Source organism: Lycium ferocissimum, chromosome 8, assembly GCF_029784015.1.
Source record: "Lycium ferocissimum isolate CSIRO_LF1 chromosome 8, AGI_CSIRO_Lferr_CH_V1, whole genome shotgun sequence".
Lineage (NCBI taxonomy): Eukaryota > Viridiplantae > Streptophyta > Magnoliopsida > Solanales > Solanaceae > Lycium > Lycium ferocissimum.
Window position 1 is genome coordinate 37,623,517 of NC_081349.1, and position 16,721 is coordinate 37,640,237.

At 34.9% G+C, this 16,721-nt stretch overlaps 2 protein-coding genes across 3 annotated transcripts; one reads left to right on the top strand and one right to left on the bottom strand.

Annotated features, from left to right (window-relative positions):
- The first annotated feature begins 1,115 nt into the window (after positions 1–1,115).
- Positions 1,116–8,479, top strand: LOC132068322 (ultraviolet-B receptor UVR8). 2 transcript variants are annotated; one of them, XM_059461890.1, is made up of 12 exons: positions 1,116–1,220; positions 2,773–3,002; positions 4,404–4,477; positions 4,562–4,646; positions 5,232–5,314; positions 5,459–5,675; positions 5,917–6,156; positions 6,439–6,482; positions 7,053–7,235; positions 7,553–7,643; positions 7,731–7,774; positions 7,970–8,479. In XM_059461890.1, the coding sequence occupies exons 2-12, from the start codon at positions 2,783–2,785 to the stop codon at positions 8,090–8,092; spliced, it is 1,404 nt and encodes a 467-aa protein (XP_059317873.1). In that variant the 5' UTR covers positions 1,116–1,220; positions 2,773–2,782; the 3' UTR covers positions 8,093–8,479. The 2 variants fall into 2 exon arrangements, with proteins under 2 accessions (XP_059317873.1, XP_059317872.1); XM_059461889.1 differs by having other exon boundaries at positions 1,117–1,220; positions 5,232–5,351; positions 5,442–5,675.
- A 1,026-nt stretch (positions 8,480–9,505) lies between these two features.
- LOC132068323 (CASP-like protein 5B1) lies at positions 9,506–15,063 on the bottom strand. The gene is made up of 3 exons (XM_059461891.1): positions 14,933–15,063; positions 12,395–12,527; positions 9,506–10,019 (listed from the first exon to the last, which is right to left on the bottom strand). Exons 1-3 carry the CDS (start codon positions 15,061–15,063, stop codon positions 9,819–9,821), a joined length of 465 nt encoding a protein of 154 aa, XP_059317874.1. The 3' UTR covers positions 9,506–9,818.
- Between the last annotated feature and the right edge of the window lie 1,658 nt (positions 15,064–16,721).

Sequence of the window (16,721 nt, forward strand, 5' to 3'; positions counted from 1 at the left end):
GGCACTATTTTCCATGGTAGATACAGTCTTATGGTAGGGGGCGGTGCTTGATTTTGACTAAATTTTATATAGAGAAAACTATATACTATAACGTATCAGACTTAACTTTTCATCTGATAGCTTCCCCCCTTCCTTTTTTTATCACAAATTAAAAGTGGGCAAACGAAAAATATGACATTCGACTAAAACATACTGTATAAACAAAAAGTTTGTGTTTGCTTACATATATATATATATATATATTTTAATTAAAACTTTGTATTAAATCTTATATGAGCTTGACGTAAATGGCTAAAATATCATCTGTTTTATATAACAAAATTAAGCTATCATTGAGCTTAACTTTTCATCTAATAGCTTGCCCCCTTCCGTCATCACAAAGATAGTTAAAAAGTAAACAAAAAGACAGAACACTGCACATTGCAAAAAGGATGTAGACTAATTTTAATTAAAACTTTGTATTCTAATCTTTCAGTTTAGTCGATTTTTAAACTTAAAATATGTAAAATATACCAAAACTTAAAATATGTAAAATATACCAAAATGTCTTTTCATCTTATAGTCTTAAACATGTCATGTAAAAAGTTGAAATTTAAGAGTTGCAAAAGAAAAAGACATTCCTTTCCAAACGGACTAAGAAAAAAAGTAAGACTAAACAAATTGAAACGAGAGGGTCTATGTTTTTTAAAATACTAATTATGTATAATGATTAATTTCAAATTCAACAAATTAAGTTTTATTATAATCTTAAAACTTTGAATTTGAATTGAAAAATAAGTATTATTTTCGATTTTCTTTTTGAAATACTTGTAAATGGCAATTGCTGGGACACGTGGAAGAATGTAATGAAAAAACAAAGATAACAGACACGTGGCGCACAAATGATGAACCACGCCATTAAGCACTCATTGGTCTATGGAAGGTGTAATTGAAAGGTTGAAATTTCAGAAACTTCAAGTCGACTCCTGGCTATAAATAGCTGAACCAAATTAGAGGTCAGAATCACGCCACGTGTACTTAAATGCCACATAAGCATCCGACGTGGTTCCCTATTGGCTCGAAATTGATTCTGTTTAATATTTAGGGCATCTTTCAAATATTTTTCGCCAACCAATTACACAACAAACGCAGCCCTCCAAAAATTCTCTCTAACTGAAAAAAATAAAATAAAGACAAACACTGAGGAGTCGTTTGGTACGTGCTTACGAGGTAAGTTATTCGTGTATTAAATTCTGTATAAGTTATAACTTGTTTGTAAGCTCGTAAAGAAGTAGTATAAAGTTAATATTGTTTATGAGAACCCGCATAACAAAAACATGTATAAGTTATACAGAAATTTATGTTGGATAGAAAATAGAATAATTAATACTCCATCTGTATCATTTTAAGTGTCTTGCTCCCCTTTTTTATCATATATCAAAAAGAGTATTTATTTCTATATTTAGCTTAGATGACATATTTATAACTACTCTCTCCGTTCACTTTTATTTATCTATTATTTTAAAAATAGACTTCTTGTTTCCTTTTAGCATATTAAAAGAAGATAATTTATTTATTTTTGTTTTACCTATATTATTAATTACTCATTTTAAATTATTTTTCAAATTTAATAAAAATATGTATCAATTAATATGAATACTCCATTTATTATTTTTTAAACAATATGAAAAATTCAAAATGAACAAATAAAAGTGAACGGAGAGAGTATAAGATTCAAAAGTTTTTTATTTTTTAAATTTCATGTCTAATAAAATACACTTAAATTGGTGGAACACGCAATTAAGCACTCAATGGTCTATCGAAGGTGTAATTTGAAAGGCAGGAAATTCCAGAAACTTCGAGTCCACTCCTGGCTATAAATAGCCTAACCAATTTAGCGGTCAGAATCACTCCACGTGTAACTAAAAGCCACATAAGCATCCGATGTGGCATCCCTATTGGCTCGAAATTGATTCGGTTTTCCCTAATAAAACATTTAGGGCACCTTTCAAATATTTTCGCCAACCAATTACACAACAAACGCAGTCTTCCAAAAATTCTCTCTCTAACTGAAAAAAAGAAAAAACACTAAGGGGTCATTTGGCACTTGGTCACGAAGTAAGTTATTTATGTATTAATTCTGTGTAACACTTTGTTAGGAGGTAAGTTCATATATAAAATTAATACTTACTCCGTTTTAATTTGTTTGTTTTATTATTTTTTTAGTCCATTTAAAAAAGAATGTTTTTTTTTTGGCAACTCAAATTATGTTTAAAATCACAAGAGTAAAAGATATTTTTTACATTTCACATATCTTTAGTCAACAACTACAACATTCAAAACTATAACATTTAAAGTACCAAGTTAAAATCAGGGAAATTTTTTGAAACAGAGTTAGTATAAAGTCATTACCGTATTTAGTATGTAATTTAGCAACCCGCATAACTACTAAATGTACTCTCACTGTTTAAATTTATTTATCTTACTTTTCTTTTCATTTCGTTTATAAAAGAATGTCTTTTTTTTTGTCAACTTTTTAATTTCAATTTTTCACGTAAAATGTCATTTTGATACATTTTACCTATCTTTAGTTTAAGTCGACAAAATTTAAATGTCTTTTTTACTTTATTAAACTCCGTATCAAGTCAAAACCGAACAAACAAATTGAAATGGATAGAGTACATGAATAATTAAATCCTGCATAAAATAATACATAATTTTTTGTACTGAGATTTTCATTTTTTTTTCTTTAACTTTAATTTTTTGTTGTTGTTGTTTTTGGATTTTGTGTAGTTTTGTGGGAATGAATGGAATTGAAGGTGAAGGTGGAAGTGTGAAAATGGAGATAGTAGAGAAGGAAAAGAAAGTGTATATGTGGGGTTATTTACCAGGAGCTATGCCACAAAGGTCACCTTTGTTGTCTCCAATTGTTGTTAGAGTTCCACAACAGGGCATTATTGCAGGAAATTACTCATGGAAAGATGTGTGTGGTGGTGGATGTGGATTTGCTATGGCTATTTCAGGTAATATTTCTTCCATTTTGGGTTTTATTCCAAGTTTACCATATAGAAATAGGACCCGTTTGGCCACGAGAATTATTCACTTTATTTGAAAATCAGCGTTTGGCCATAAAGTTGTATTTGGAATTTGGAAAACACTTAAAACGCCGTTTTCACTTTTGTTTCACTTTTAGTACATTAAACAACCAAATATTCTTTGTAAAACTATAACCAAACACAATTCCATTTTCAGCTCCAACTTCAAAAATTTCAAATAAAGTGAAAAATATTTGGTTTCTATGGCCAAACTGTACTTAGTATAATTTTTGATGTTGCATTTGCGATTGAGCATGTATTCGGGATGCTTTCTTTTTATGAGGTAGTGTTCGCCTGTTCGGGCTAGCTTGCACACATTTTAGATTAATTTTATGTGGTACCTACTGCCTCTTGCGAGCACCGGTACTGAATGGCTTTGCTCTCTAAGATTTGGGCAGATGAAAAGAAATCACCTACGGAGTAGTATTTTTCTGCTGGGATTGGAACTTGAGACTCATGGTTCTCGGGATATTTTGTTGAAAGAAATAGGACATTATAGTTAGTCATTTGGGTTAGCCGTTTAAAAGCAACACGTATCAAATGCTGAAAATGATTTAGTAAATAAGCAATATGTGTGTTTGAATAGAAGTGTTAGAAGTTGATAATGAGTGGTTCGCGTGTTTTGGTAAAATAGTTCTGATAAACATTCTTTTTATCAAAATGACATAAATGTCCTTGAAATTATTTACAAAAAAATATTACTGAAAAAATATCTTTACATTGACAAGGTGGAATGACAAAAATGAAATGCAGTGGGAGTTGGGGGTTTTATTTGGGAAAAGAGTATTCTGGGGATTACTAAAACTATTAGGAAGAAAATAGTAAAAAACTTGATTTTGGCTTATAGTGTTTATCAAACGTGTAGATAAGCCAAAAAGTGTTTATAAGTCTATCAAATCAGCTTATACGCTTACTCGAACTCCCTCTTAGTCATGGCTATTACTTGAGTAGAAGTAAGTTTTGAAACGGAAGCTTGGATCACTTTATAGAAACTGATTGTTCCTATCAAAACTTTCTTTAGTTTACAGTGAATTTCTGATACACTACTTCTATAGGAATTCTTGTTTGTGTACTTTGTATCAAGTCCTAAATTGGATTTGCAAGAGAGGGGTTTCTCAGATGGTAAGCACCCTCCACCTCCAACCCAAAGGTTGTGGGTTAAGAGTCACCAAGGGAGCGAATAGGGGGAGCTCCTGAGGGAGGGCTAAAAAAAAAGTCCTAAAATGGATTTCAAATAATCATTTCTACTGTTTCCCATCTTATTATATCTCTGCTACAATACTTACCTAAATTGCAATTACTATGCTGTTTTCTACTACTCTTTATCAGATTCTGGGAAGCTCATTACATGGGGTTCAACGGATGATTTAGGACAATGCTATGTGACATCAGGGAAACATGGGGTAACTCACTAAATCTGTTTACTCAGCTTAATGACTACTTATATGGGACACGTGAAGATTACCAGCAATTTCTTACTTTTGAAGGAAATTCCGGAGCCTTTTCCCCTTCCAGATGAAATTTCAATAGTAAAGGCCGCAGCGGGTTGGGCACATTGTGTTGCTGTTACAGGTATCCTAAGCAATGTTAATGTTCAATGGTGCCACTAATCTTTGAGCAACTCGAAGCTTGTATATTTTGTGACTTGGGATAATATTCAAATGTGAGAGTAGTTCTACTTCAACATCCGTTATGTTCTCCTCCTTCACTGGATTTGGGTGCTCATAATTTTGCGAAGTTGACAAGATATAGGATTGACTATGTTACATCTTCCACATTGGCTGAAGCCTGAAGGGTTGGTTGTCTGTCACCTGTTGAGCTGGGTTTTGGGATTGACTAGGTGCAAAGCACATTTCTTATATTAGTGTCAAATCCATCCCTATTATCGTGTGTCCTGATGTTGGGCCCCAATATTATGTTATGTTATCCATGCTCTGGTTGGCAGGCTCGGGTTGCGGGGTGTTAACTGTCCCACATTGGTTGAGGGATGAGTTGTTTGTCTCCTTATATGGTCTTGACAATCGTCACCCCTTGAGCTGCCCTTGAGCTAACTTTTGGCGTCTAATATTTATATAAATATGTTTTATAGGTCGTCTTTGTGTTTGTTTTCAATATCCCTCATTGTAATGTGTTTATGGACGCAAACCTTAAATGCAGAAACTGGAGAAGTTTATACATGGGGTTGGAAGGAATGCATTCCTTCTGGAAAGTTTCTTGGGGAGCCAGCAGCAGACAAGGAGGTAAGCGACGGGCAGAGTTCATTCCCCGGACAGCAAGGTATTTTTGGATTGGCTTCACTGTCAAAAAGAAGCACAATCTGTTATTACATTTTACAGAGTAATATTTTGAAGATTAACTTTATCACAGTAAGCCCTCACCCCCAGGGATCGAGATCCACGGTTGGAGCAGCATCTAGTGTAGAGACTAGAGGGGGAGAGGATGGTGGAAAACGCAGACGGGTATCGTCAGCTAAGCAACAAGCTGAAAGCTCATCCTCAGGCGATGAAGGTCTCTCAGCATTGCCATGTTTAGTTGGACTGAATCCAGGGGTGCGGATTGTCAGTGTAGCAGCTGGTGGGCGGCATACACTGGCATTATCAGGTAATTTTGTATGTCTTGGATAAACTTGCTTCAACACATCATACAATTGTCTTTAGGTTAACCTTTTAAAAACCTTTTTGGGCTTTGGATTGATCCAAAAACAATTTGCGGAACCTAGTGTATATTCATAGAAGTTATTAGCCTGGAGCAGAATTTGTGTACATTGCCGTTTATGAATTGTATAATTACGCTGTTAAAGATTTCAAAGAAGGATAACATTTTCTTTTCTTTTTTCATTTAGATATAGGACAAGTGTGGGGTTGGGGCTATGGAGGGGAAGGACAGCTTGGTCTAGGCTCCAGGGTTCGAATGGTGTCCTCCCCACATCCTGTGCCGTGCATTGATTCTTCATCTTCGCGAAAGGACAGAGCTATGGGCCTTTCTCATGGATGTCCAGGATCAGACGGACAAGGCCTTAGAGTTCCTGGGAATTATGTCAAGAGAATTGCCTGTGGGGGACGACACAGTGCAGTAATTACAGGTTTGTATACTGGTTCTTGTGTAGGTAACTGGTTTATCAATCAGTTGGTTATACCTAACATTTCAGCACTTGCTTATTTCAATGAACATTGGTTATCACTTATGAACGTGTCTACTTCATGTCGAATATGCATGTCCATTCTTCATATGACTAATGTTTTAATCTTTCTAGGTGTTCTCTATTGGTACATTATCATATAATATAGCTTCCCTCTTGCAGTCCTATAATTTACTTCTACAATACTTTCTACTTATAATTTATTGCTGCTGAATTTCAAGGCAGATGCTGGAGCACTGTTAACTTTCGGTTGGGGATTGTATGGACAGGTGAGTATCTTGCAATCAGTCTATTTCTATTCCATAGTGAACTTAAGCACGTGAGTCATTTAGTATAATTGTATAAACTATATTCTTGGTGAAACACTAAACATGTCTTTTTTCGTATGTTGTGTATACATCTATCATGTATGTATAAAATAATGTAATATATGCCCCTTGACGCTATTTTCTTGGAGCCCAATCGCACTGGACTTGAAGAAATTTGCATCCACTATGTTGTAGCACGATGATCTTTTGCACACTAGACACTTGAGCACAACAAAACTTATGTATTTCGACCTCTTCCATAAGAGAAAATGTGAGTGTGTGTGTGTATATATATTACCTAACAAGAGAAAGAAGATGGAATATGATGCTCTGAGCTCCTAATGCCAATGCCTAAAGTTCATTTCAATTTGAGAATTTGCCTAAAGGTGCTATGAACTTAGGGCATAGTAAATTAATGGTAATCGTAGGATCTCCCTACAACAATATATGACCATATGTTCCTTTTTGATGTATTATGATACTCTTTTATTTATTAAAGAGTATATCAAGCGTTGATGCTGCATTTTTCAGTGTGGTCAAGGGAGTACAGATGATGAGCTAAGTCCGATGTGTGTATCTTCATTACTTGGCATCGGAATAGAAAGTGTAGCAGCAGGGCTCTGGCACACTGTTTGTGTTTCTGCTGATGGTGATGTATATGCATTTGGAGGGAATCAATTTGGGCAGTTAGGCACTGGGGCTGAGCAGGCCGAGGTACATTTCGAACTTTTGGCTCTTTCCCTTCTATCCAACCCTATAGCTCTCTTAGTACTGTTACAACTATTAAATATAAGAGGCTTTCAAAGTATGGGGAACATATCATACAGTGAAATTGTGGTTTGCTTACTCAGAAATACTGGCTAAGTCTTATTGATCGGTTTTGTTCTGGCAACGGTTGTCACCATAAACTTTTAACGTAAGTGCACAGTAGGATGATTACTCCTTCAGTAGCTTTCCTACGTTATGGACTAATACTAAGAGTGCTGCAGATCTTCTATCTAGTATTGAACTTTTACTTCTATCTATATCAGACACTACCTCGGCTTCTGGAAGCTCCAAGTTTGGAAAACATTCATGTGAAAGTTGTATCTTGTGGAGCACGACATACTGCCATATTCACAGGTATGGCTTTGTTCTAGAGTGTACTCTTTCTTTTTCTTTCTTTTGTTTATTAGCTCATCTAACCTTTCTGCTGTTTGTTTTATGAAGGTGACAGCAAAGTGTTTTGCTGGGGATGGAACAAGTATGGTCAGGTAGCTCTAGGTGTATTCAGCATATTTCTCCTTGTAATCATAGTTTTTAATCCTGTGCCTCAAGAATGCAGCTTGCTTTATATGTTCTTTTTGCAGATTCTTATATAGCGATGTGTCAGTTTGTTAAGTTCATTTGCTTGGCATTCTACAAGTGTATAGTCTAATAAACAAATGAATTCATTCATCTTTTTGCAGCTTGGACTGGGCGATGTGATTGACCGGAATATTCCATCCCAGGTCTCAATCGATGGTCATGTACCGACAAATGTAGCTTGTGGGTGGTGGCACACACTTCTACTAGCTGAATCACCTACTTGAACTACCTACTCATCTTATTGATGTCAATTCAAAGTTTTGTTAGGTTAGGTGCCTGTAGTTCTCTATTTCGTGACCCTCATTATGGTATATGCATGTGGTACATATAGTAGTTTGCATGCATATATACATATTAGCATGGAGTCGATTCTTTAATTACAAGAATAAGTCATCATCTTCCTACCAAGGCAGCAACATGCGAAGAAAGAGACAACGTCGTCTATCATGTAACTTAGTCTACAGTGTAAATCCTCTTTGCGACTGGATTTTCTGATGTATCAAAGGTGCTTTGTATGGTTAGAGAAGTCACTATGATGTCTGATGTTTGGATTTTGTGCATTGATAATGGTGCTTTTAAATTTGATAGGCAAGTTTGTGTTAGTTTCTTCTTGTTTATTCATTTAAAATTGGGAGTTTCAGAAAGTCTATTTTTGCAGCTGTTTTCTGCTGATATTATTTGCACGTATACAATAATGTCTCAGAGGCAAACCCAGTTACTCTGTGAACTTTGAAGTGCATTATAATTAGCCTTATAAATCCTCCCTCTCCCAAGACTACAACATTGATCTTTTAAGTTTCTCAAAGGGGTGATTGCATCATTGGCAACCTTAATCATTGGTGAATTTTGATTTTGATCCTTGTATTATTTAGTTAAGCATATTTAACCAGTAGTTAATAAAACTGTGTTTTTGGTTTCTTTGTGTTTCTACAATCATATTATCCTCGAATATTGAGTGCTAATATGAACTCAATGTTACATATTCGTAACTAAATGATTTAACTGTTAATGAACTTTATGAAGATTCACAAATATTGGCACGAATAGTATATATTTTAATTAATTAAAGGTTAAATGAATCAAATATCACAAGAATTAAAATAAGAATTTGTCAATGTTTGATGGACTAAAATCTGCAATTAAACCTATGGAAATAGTTTTGTAATGGGTACTTGGGGAAGAGGATCTATTTTGAAGTTCTTCAAGAGCTGGAGATCATTAGCCATCCAAACACTGACTACATTTGCTTCAATTTGGACAACTTGTTTGGGGAGAGGATTTAAATTTTTTATGAGAAGTGTATTAACCAAAACACCAGAAGAAAAGCTTGTCAATCTTTTTTGTAGAAATATCAAAAAACAAAAGTCTCTTTCTTGGTGGATGGCAAAAAAAAAAAAAAAAAAAAAAAAGATGCAAAAATGTTTCTTGCATCTTTGTTTTTTTCTGGGAAGACCCTTCTTTAAAACAATTTTAAACAAGCACCACATGTTATATGACTAACCTAAGAGAACACTGTTTCTCCACTTGGTCCTAGCACCAAAATACAACATTGAAAAGGGTTTTTGTGTGTGTGTGTCTTCAAGGGGAATTCCAGCAACTTATATGTTCACTCTTCGATTGATTAGAAAATAACAAAGCAAAGGAATTGGTTTAAGAACAAAGAGGACAAAAATCAAATGTCATAAGCAACCTAAGATAACATTGGGGAATTAGATGACATCGTATTTCATGCATCAATCGCATACACTTTGCATTACACACACACAAAAAAAAAAAAAATGGTTATAATGAGAAGAGGCTCATTTCTAGATATGATGAACCTCAAAACAATGAACCAAGAAACAAGCCACTTCAGGAAAAGCCTAGCAATTACTTCCTGTACATAAGTTCTTAAAGTCAAAATTATTCACATCACCATATGAAACGTCGTAGCGTGCGGAAAAGGGGCCTTTAATCAGAGGCCGCGAGCCAAAACATAACGTAGGAAGAAATGGCAAGGAAGAACCATGAGATGAAAGCCAAAGCTACTGAAATTTGAAACATGTGGCAGGATAGCTGAGGGCTCTGTTTGCACATCTTTGTATCTTTAACAATCAAGACTACCACGCCAGCTGATGAGCTTGCAGCAGCAAGTGATAAAATGGATGTCACCTGCATAATGATAATATTTACAACATGAATGCAAAATATGAGCAGAAGTGACATGATGCCAAAGGATCAGTTATAACAGTCTTTTTAACATAAACAGAGTCTCAGTTATAACAGTCTTTTTAACATAAACAGTCTCTCAGTTATAACAGTCTTTTTAACATAAATAGTCTTATTTATTAAAAGGGAAAAAGGGTAAAAAATAACCCTGAATTATTGGAAATAGAACAATTTTGCTCTCCGTTTTATTTTGGGCACAAAATTACCCTCGCTATTAGTCAATTAGCCCACTTATACCCCTCCCCACTAGGATGTAAATCCATTTTTAAAAAGTATTTATCTGCTGAGGTGGAGCTCCGCCTTGGTAAAAATAAACCACCGGACAAATCTCCAATCTCTCTCACAACCACCATGAATCCATGTCATTTATGAGGAGTAAAACAAGAAGAGGAAAAATGTTCTAGCTTGTGTGCACCTCGCACTATTCCACCGGACACCTATTACCTCCCACCACCAGCATAGGTATCAAGTAACTCTATCCAACAAGGTTTAGGCAGATCGAAATCAAACACCTAGCCTTTTTTTGCCTCTAGTGGAGATTTGAACCCTGGTCTTCCATAGTTTTCCTGGAACTTGATAGGTGACCAAAGTTCAAAACCAGCGGAGACAAAAAACGCTAAGTGATTTGCATTTATGTTCAATGAGTCGAGGGCAAGAAGTACTTTACCTTAAGAAAGTCCACAATCATCATTACATTGGATTGTCAAAAACTACGTACACTACTAGCTTTGTGATGCTTAGGCTGTAGAGTATAGAATAATATAGGACGATAAGTGAGTGAAGTAGCATCATTTGGGTTTGGTCAGATTAGGCTATCCTTTGGCACAAGTCTTATTCTGATCAAATGAATAGAGCAGTTTGGATATGCTCCATCCCCATGTTAATCTTATGTGCTTTCTTGGTATCTCCAGTAGGATCTCAAAGATTCACCAATTGAGAAAGCATTAATATCTTGCAAGTTCAACCGTATTTGACTTCAAACCACTAAAAATTTTGAACTGCTGGGATTGAATATTGCAAAAATATAGCAATTGTTCCAGCGGAAAATATCAGTCTTCTTTACTAGGAGCTCATCTATGCAAGACTAGAGTTAGCAATAGAACTTCACTGGTCTTTTTTTTTAATCAAGTAAAAGTATTTTCATTCATAAACATGGCCATAAAGCTGGCCGTATACAAGGGGTATACCAAAAGGTAAAGAATCTACAAAAAGAAATGATTCTCTACAAACTCCACCCAATCTTCTATACAAAAAGGAACTCTATGTGTGCACCAAGAGAAAATAAGTGACCGGAGACTACCCCTCAATTGAGAAAAAACTCAACTCTACCCCCTCAAAAGCTCTCCTGTTTCTCTCTCTCCATACAACCCACATTAACGCGAGAGGGACCACATTCCATTCGCTGCATCTTCTCACGCTCTTCCAATGGAATATCAACTCTTTCACCATTTTTTGGCATTACCCATGAAGTACCGAACCAGCTAAGCATATCCCACCATAACCTCATTCTCAGAAGTATTTGTTATTGGTGCAGTTACCAGAAACCATAACTTCTTTCCCTGATATGTAACCTTTTAAAGGCATACAATAACATATTTCCAAAAGGTACATGCCACATCCATTCCGTTGTCATGGAACTACATGCTAAGATATATATAAATATATTGAAAAAAGAAAAGGAACTATATCATTTCATATACAAACTATAGGCTGGTTTTTGAGTTTCTACAACAACTTGTATCAGGTAAAGTATAAAATAAGTATCCAAAAGTTTACACTGGCCACCCAATGACAGTATATTTCGTGATCCCTCTTTACAATGCTGTCTAAGGAGTTGTCATGTGCTAAAACAGCTGCTCGCACTGCTAACTAGCTTTCAGCCTCCTTATAACTGAAAAAGATGACTCCATTTTGGAATTTAGCAGCTTTCATCAATAAATTCCCATAATACTTGGAAGCATTTCTAGACTCAGGAAAACCAAACATAACCCATTACTAAGTTATAACAGCTGCCTGTATCCCTCCCCCCCAACCACCCACCCACCCACACACCCAAATAAAAAGAATATTTTCTTTTCCCTTTGAGAGGGGGTGTTGATGTATTTCGAAAACTATAAGTTCTTATATTGATTAACTAGAAAAGGGAAATATATAAGACTTCTCATCTAATTGGCATGAATGCTAAAAATATAATATTCAAGAATATGTATTTAACAAACAAACAGAGCATTCTAGTTTGGTTATCTTTATGTTGTATTAGTAACTTCACACTGATAAGCATCTATGCATGAGGTAGAAGATCGAATAAAGAAGATTACCCAATCACCAACTACAAGCAAGCTCAGAAAGACGTAATTCCTTAGATCTCTCTTCAATCTTAAGGCATGGATATCCAAGCAGGCGAGTGAGAAGCTCCATAGAAATTGCAGCCCCATTGATGCAATTAAATAGCTGAACCAAGAAAATCATGCGGTCGGAGCATGAGCAAACTATAAACTTATTGAACAACATAAGAGATAGAAATCACCACATGAAGCTGAATGTATTTCACTTAACAAATTGTCAAAGGCAACGCAGCTTTATGGCTAAGAAAGAGCGTTCAGCCAGAAAGTCATCATTCAAAAAGATAGTTAATACGAAAAGGTAGTACAATGAAAACAAAGGAAAGTTAATAAACATATCAGAAGATACTAATGGCCAACAGACTAATACTTTTACAATGGGTTTCCTCGGTGTCCAATAACTATCCAAGCCACTCTTTAAAGTACAACGAGAACTATTACAGATTCTCAAAGGTGAGGCAAGTTAACCTATTATCAAATCATAGGTAATTGCTAATTCTGGTAGATGGAAAATCCTGCTGGACTGAAGGCAACTATCGTTTATGAATATAACTGCATTTAATCCAAAAAATATTAGGCTCTCATGCAATCAGAATCCAAGTTCTAAAACAAATGTGTTTTTCCAATATCTGGAGAGCAGACTATGACTTTACAGTTCTTTTAAACTACCTTAACTTGCAATATTCTAGAACCTTTTGTGCAAGACATTCAGAAGAATCCAAAGACTGGAAACTTCAGCATTCAAAGGGACACAACTTTATTTTTTCAAAGAGAGAACAGAAAGGAGGATTTTTTTTTTTTTTATAACCGTGGTATCTAGGCCAGCTTGCGCGCACCTCGACTAATTCCACGGGATACCTGCCACCTCCCACCAGCAACAGGTACCAAGTAACTTCGTCCACCAAGGCTAGGACAGATGGAAAGAAATCACCTAGTGTTTTTGAGGAGGATAAAATGGTTGAATGCTTGTAGAGGAAAAGTTCAGCAACTGGGGCTAGATAAGGCAGGTGCTCTCACGCTATAATAGCCCAAGGATGATAAATCTACAAAAACTATGCATCAGCAGCAAGCAATATCTACCCTGGTAATGTAATCTTAGCTAGACTGATTGAATGATGTTAGCTTAATCAAATAGCTCATATACAATGCTATATCACTTTAAAACCTCTATTTCATACTTTAAGAAAGTTTAACACTTTGCTTCGTGCAGTACTGAAGCCAGAAATTTCACCAAGGGATTCAAAATATAAAAAATAAACATAGGAAGAAGCCAAAGGGATTCAACATCTACTATACATACATAAAAAATAAGGTTGACCTTATATATTAAGTATAATTTTTCAACGAACCCCCTTGCCGTACTCTAGGTCCGCCCCCTGGTTACAAGCCTATGTCTGATGAAACTAAATACAAAAGCCCCTTACTTCACCAAGCCAAAGAAAAGAAACGACCAATAACAAAATGTTTAGACTTAATACATTGACAACTCCTTAAATTTGCTAATAAATTTCATTTAGACACTCGAACTACGGTATGTTCCAATTGAGCACCTAAACATATGATAAAATGTTCCTATTAGACACTTCCGGTTTAATTTCTTTTTCTTTTTTGTACATTCTCTCAAGCGTGTATTAGGTAGTTAAGTTAACGACATAAAATATGTCATCTCATTCAATTATATACATTTGCCTCAACTGGAAAATGCTTAAGGTTTTACAACTTATTGAGGCTAATGCGTATTATTAAAGCAGGTAGCATATTTTAAGTGGTTAACTTATCTATTGTAATTGGAACTTGAGAACACGCACAAAATTTTTCCAAATTTGAATCAAAAGTATCTAATAGGAACACTTTATCATGTGTTCAGGTGCTCAATTGGAACAAGTCATAGTTCGAATGTCTGAATGAAATTTAGAGGCAAGTTTAAGGGGCTATGAATGTATTAATCCAAATGTTTAATGCAAGCACAAGTCAGACTGTAAACATCACTTTCACAAATTAAATGCTCAAATTTCCAATAGAAAAAAAAAAGACCCATCTATAAATATGCCCCCATAGGCCTTAAGTGTGTGTGTGTGTTTTCACACCCACTTCAATTTTTTCCGAAAAAGGGCAGCCCCGTGCACAAAGCATCCCGCCTTAGTAGGGTCCGGGGAAGAGGCACGCACCATTATCCGGGAAGGGCATTAGTGACAACCTACCCTAATGCAAGCATTAGTGGCTGCTCCCATAGCTCAAACCCGTGACCTATATGAGCCTGTTTGGATGGTTTATTTTAGATGTTTTTAAGCCTAAATAGCTTTTAAGCATTTTTTTAGCGTTTGAACAAGACAAAAAAGGTGATTTAAGCTGAAATAACAAAAATAAGCCAAAGGCACAAGTTATAAGCCCATCCAACCAAGCTCTTAAGTCACACGGAGATAACTTTACCGTTGTTACAGTTCATTTTATTCAAAAAAAAATAAAAAATAAAAAAACTAGACAAAGAAATAAGAGAGAGAATGAATAGTGTACCAGAAAGCAGTACAAGTGGAGAAACCATGAGAAGAAGCCATAACAGATATAGAAGCTGCTGCAAATATACACTGTCCCATTCTCAATATCAACCCACTCACTTTCCCTGGTCCCCCAAACAACTCCTTCATCTTTCTTATACTGACACCTGACACCCTCAATCTTTCATTTACTGCAAAATATTTTCATCAGACAAACACCCTTCATTGATATTTGTGAACTAATTGGAAATGAACCCTAGATCCAAAAGCAAATTGATGCAGATTTTGTTTATGGGTGTTTGTTAGATTAGTACTACAGTGAGATTTGTGGGAAAGATAATTGGATTAGGTGAAAAAGAGTAGGGAGAGGGAATGTTCTTTTTGGTGTATAAGAACAACAACATGAATATGACGTTGGAGTGAAGTGAGACTGATTATTTTTGTCGTCCTTCCAATAATGTGGCATTATTTTATGGAGGCTTAATGTCTATGCGGGCTGTAGCCCCATAAACTTGTCCTTTTTTTTTTTATTTTGGTATCGTGTCAATCAAATATTCTAAATTTGATTTCTGTTAGAAGCATAAATTAAATCGGAAAAATGAATATGGAGTAATATCTTAGACATGTAGTAAACAATTATTTAGGTCATGTATGTGTCGGTTTTTGCTCTTCCACTGCTAGCTTAATTAAGAGCTTATCTTTTTTTCCCTCTCAATTGTTGCTAATCTTAGCTAAGAGATGAGATAATTAAATTAGAATTTGTATATTAATATGTTGCTACATTGAAGATGGAATACTATGTAAGTCGGATTGTGTTTGATAGACACACTTGAAAACGAGATCAGGAGTTCAATAGGAATAACACTTGGTTAAAGTGTCAAAATGGAAAAAAGGGACAAGTATAGGGGTCGCATGTGCATTAAGCCTTTTATGGAAGAACCTTGTTGGGAGCGAAATTGTTTATGCAAATGGTTGGGATTGTTATTTAGTACTCCCCGTCTTAATTTAAGTGTTTTACTTTTCTTTTGGTCTGTTTCAAAGATAGTATCTCTTCCTATATTTGTTAAGTAGATAATTCAAATATCCTACGTGGCAAGTATATAACGATAACATTAAAGGACATTTTTGTACATTATACACATCTTTAATTTAAGACCATAAGATTCAAAAGTCTCTTTATTTCTTAAATTTCATGTCTAGTCAAACCAAGCCGCATAGGAATACTCAGTATAATTTTATACATAAATTATTGACTTTTAACATAATATATCATAATGAGGATTATTTAATTTTGTCGAATTAGCGTTGGAGCGGGGATTCAAAAATATTACACTAAAAGTTTTCTTCATACAGAAGAGATTCAGTAAACTATATATACCTTTTCAAAAAAATAACTAAACTATATATACGTGACAAAGTTTCTTTACCTATGTTTGCAATATAATTTTCCAGAGAACGAAATTCAATTGGGCAACATTATTAATCATAATAAGAGCCCATTTGGATGGATTTATAACTTTTGACTTATAAGTCAAAAACTATTAATTAAAAATTCTAGCTTATAACTTTTGACTTATTTTTATCATTTTGACTTAAAAATAAATGTTTAAAAATATTTTTTTATTTTACTCAAATACTATGAAAGTGCTTAAAAGCTATTTTGGCTTCAAAACACCTAAAATAGGCCAATCCAAACTGGCTCTAAGTAGCTTCATTGCTACGCCTAACGCTGTATAAGTTATGTGGCTATTATTTTTTTCTTATACGTCTAACAAAATACAAAATATCTGTAATTTTATGCCGCAATT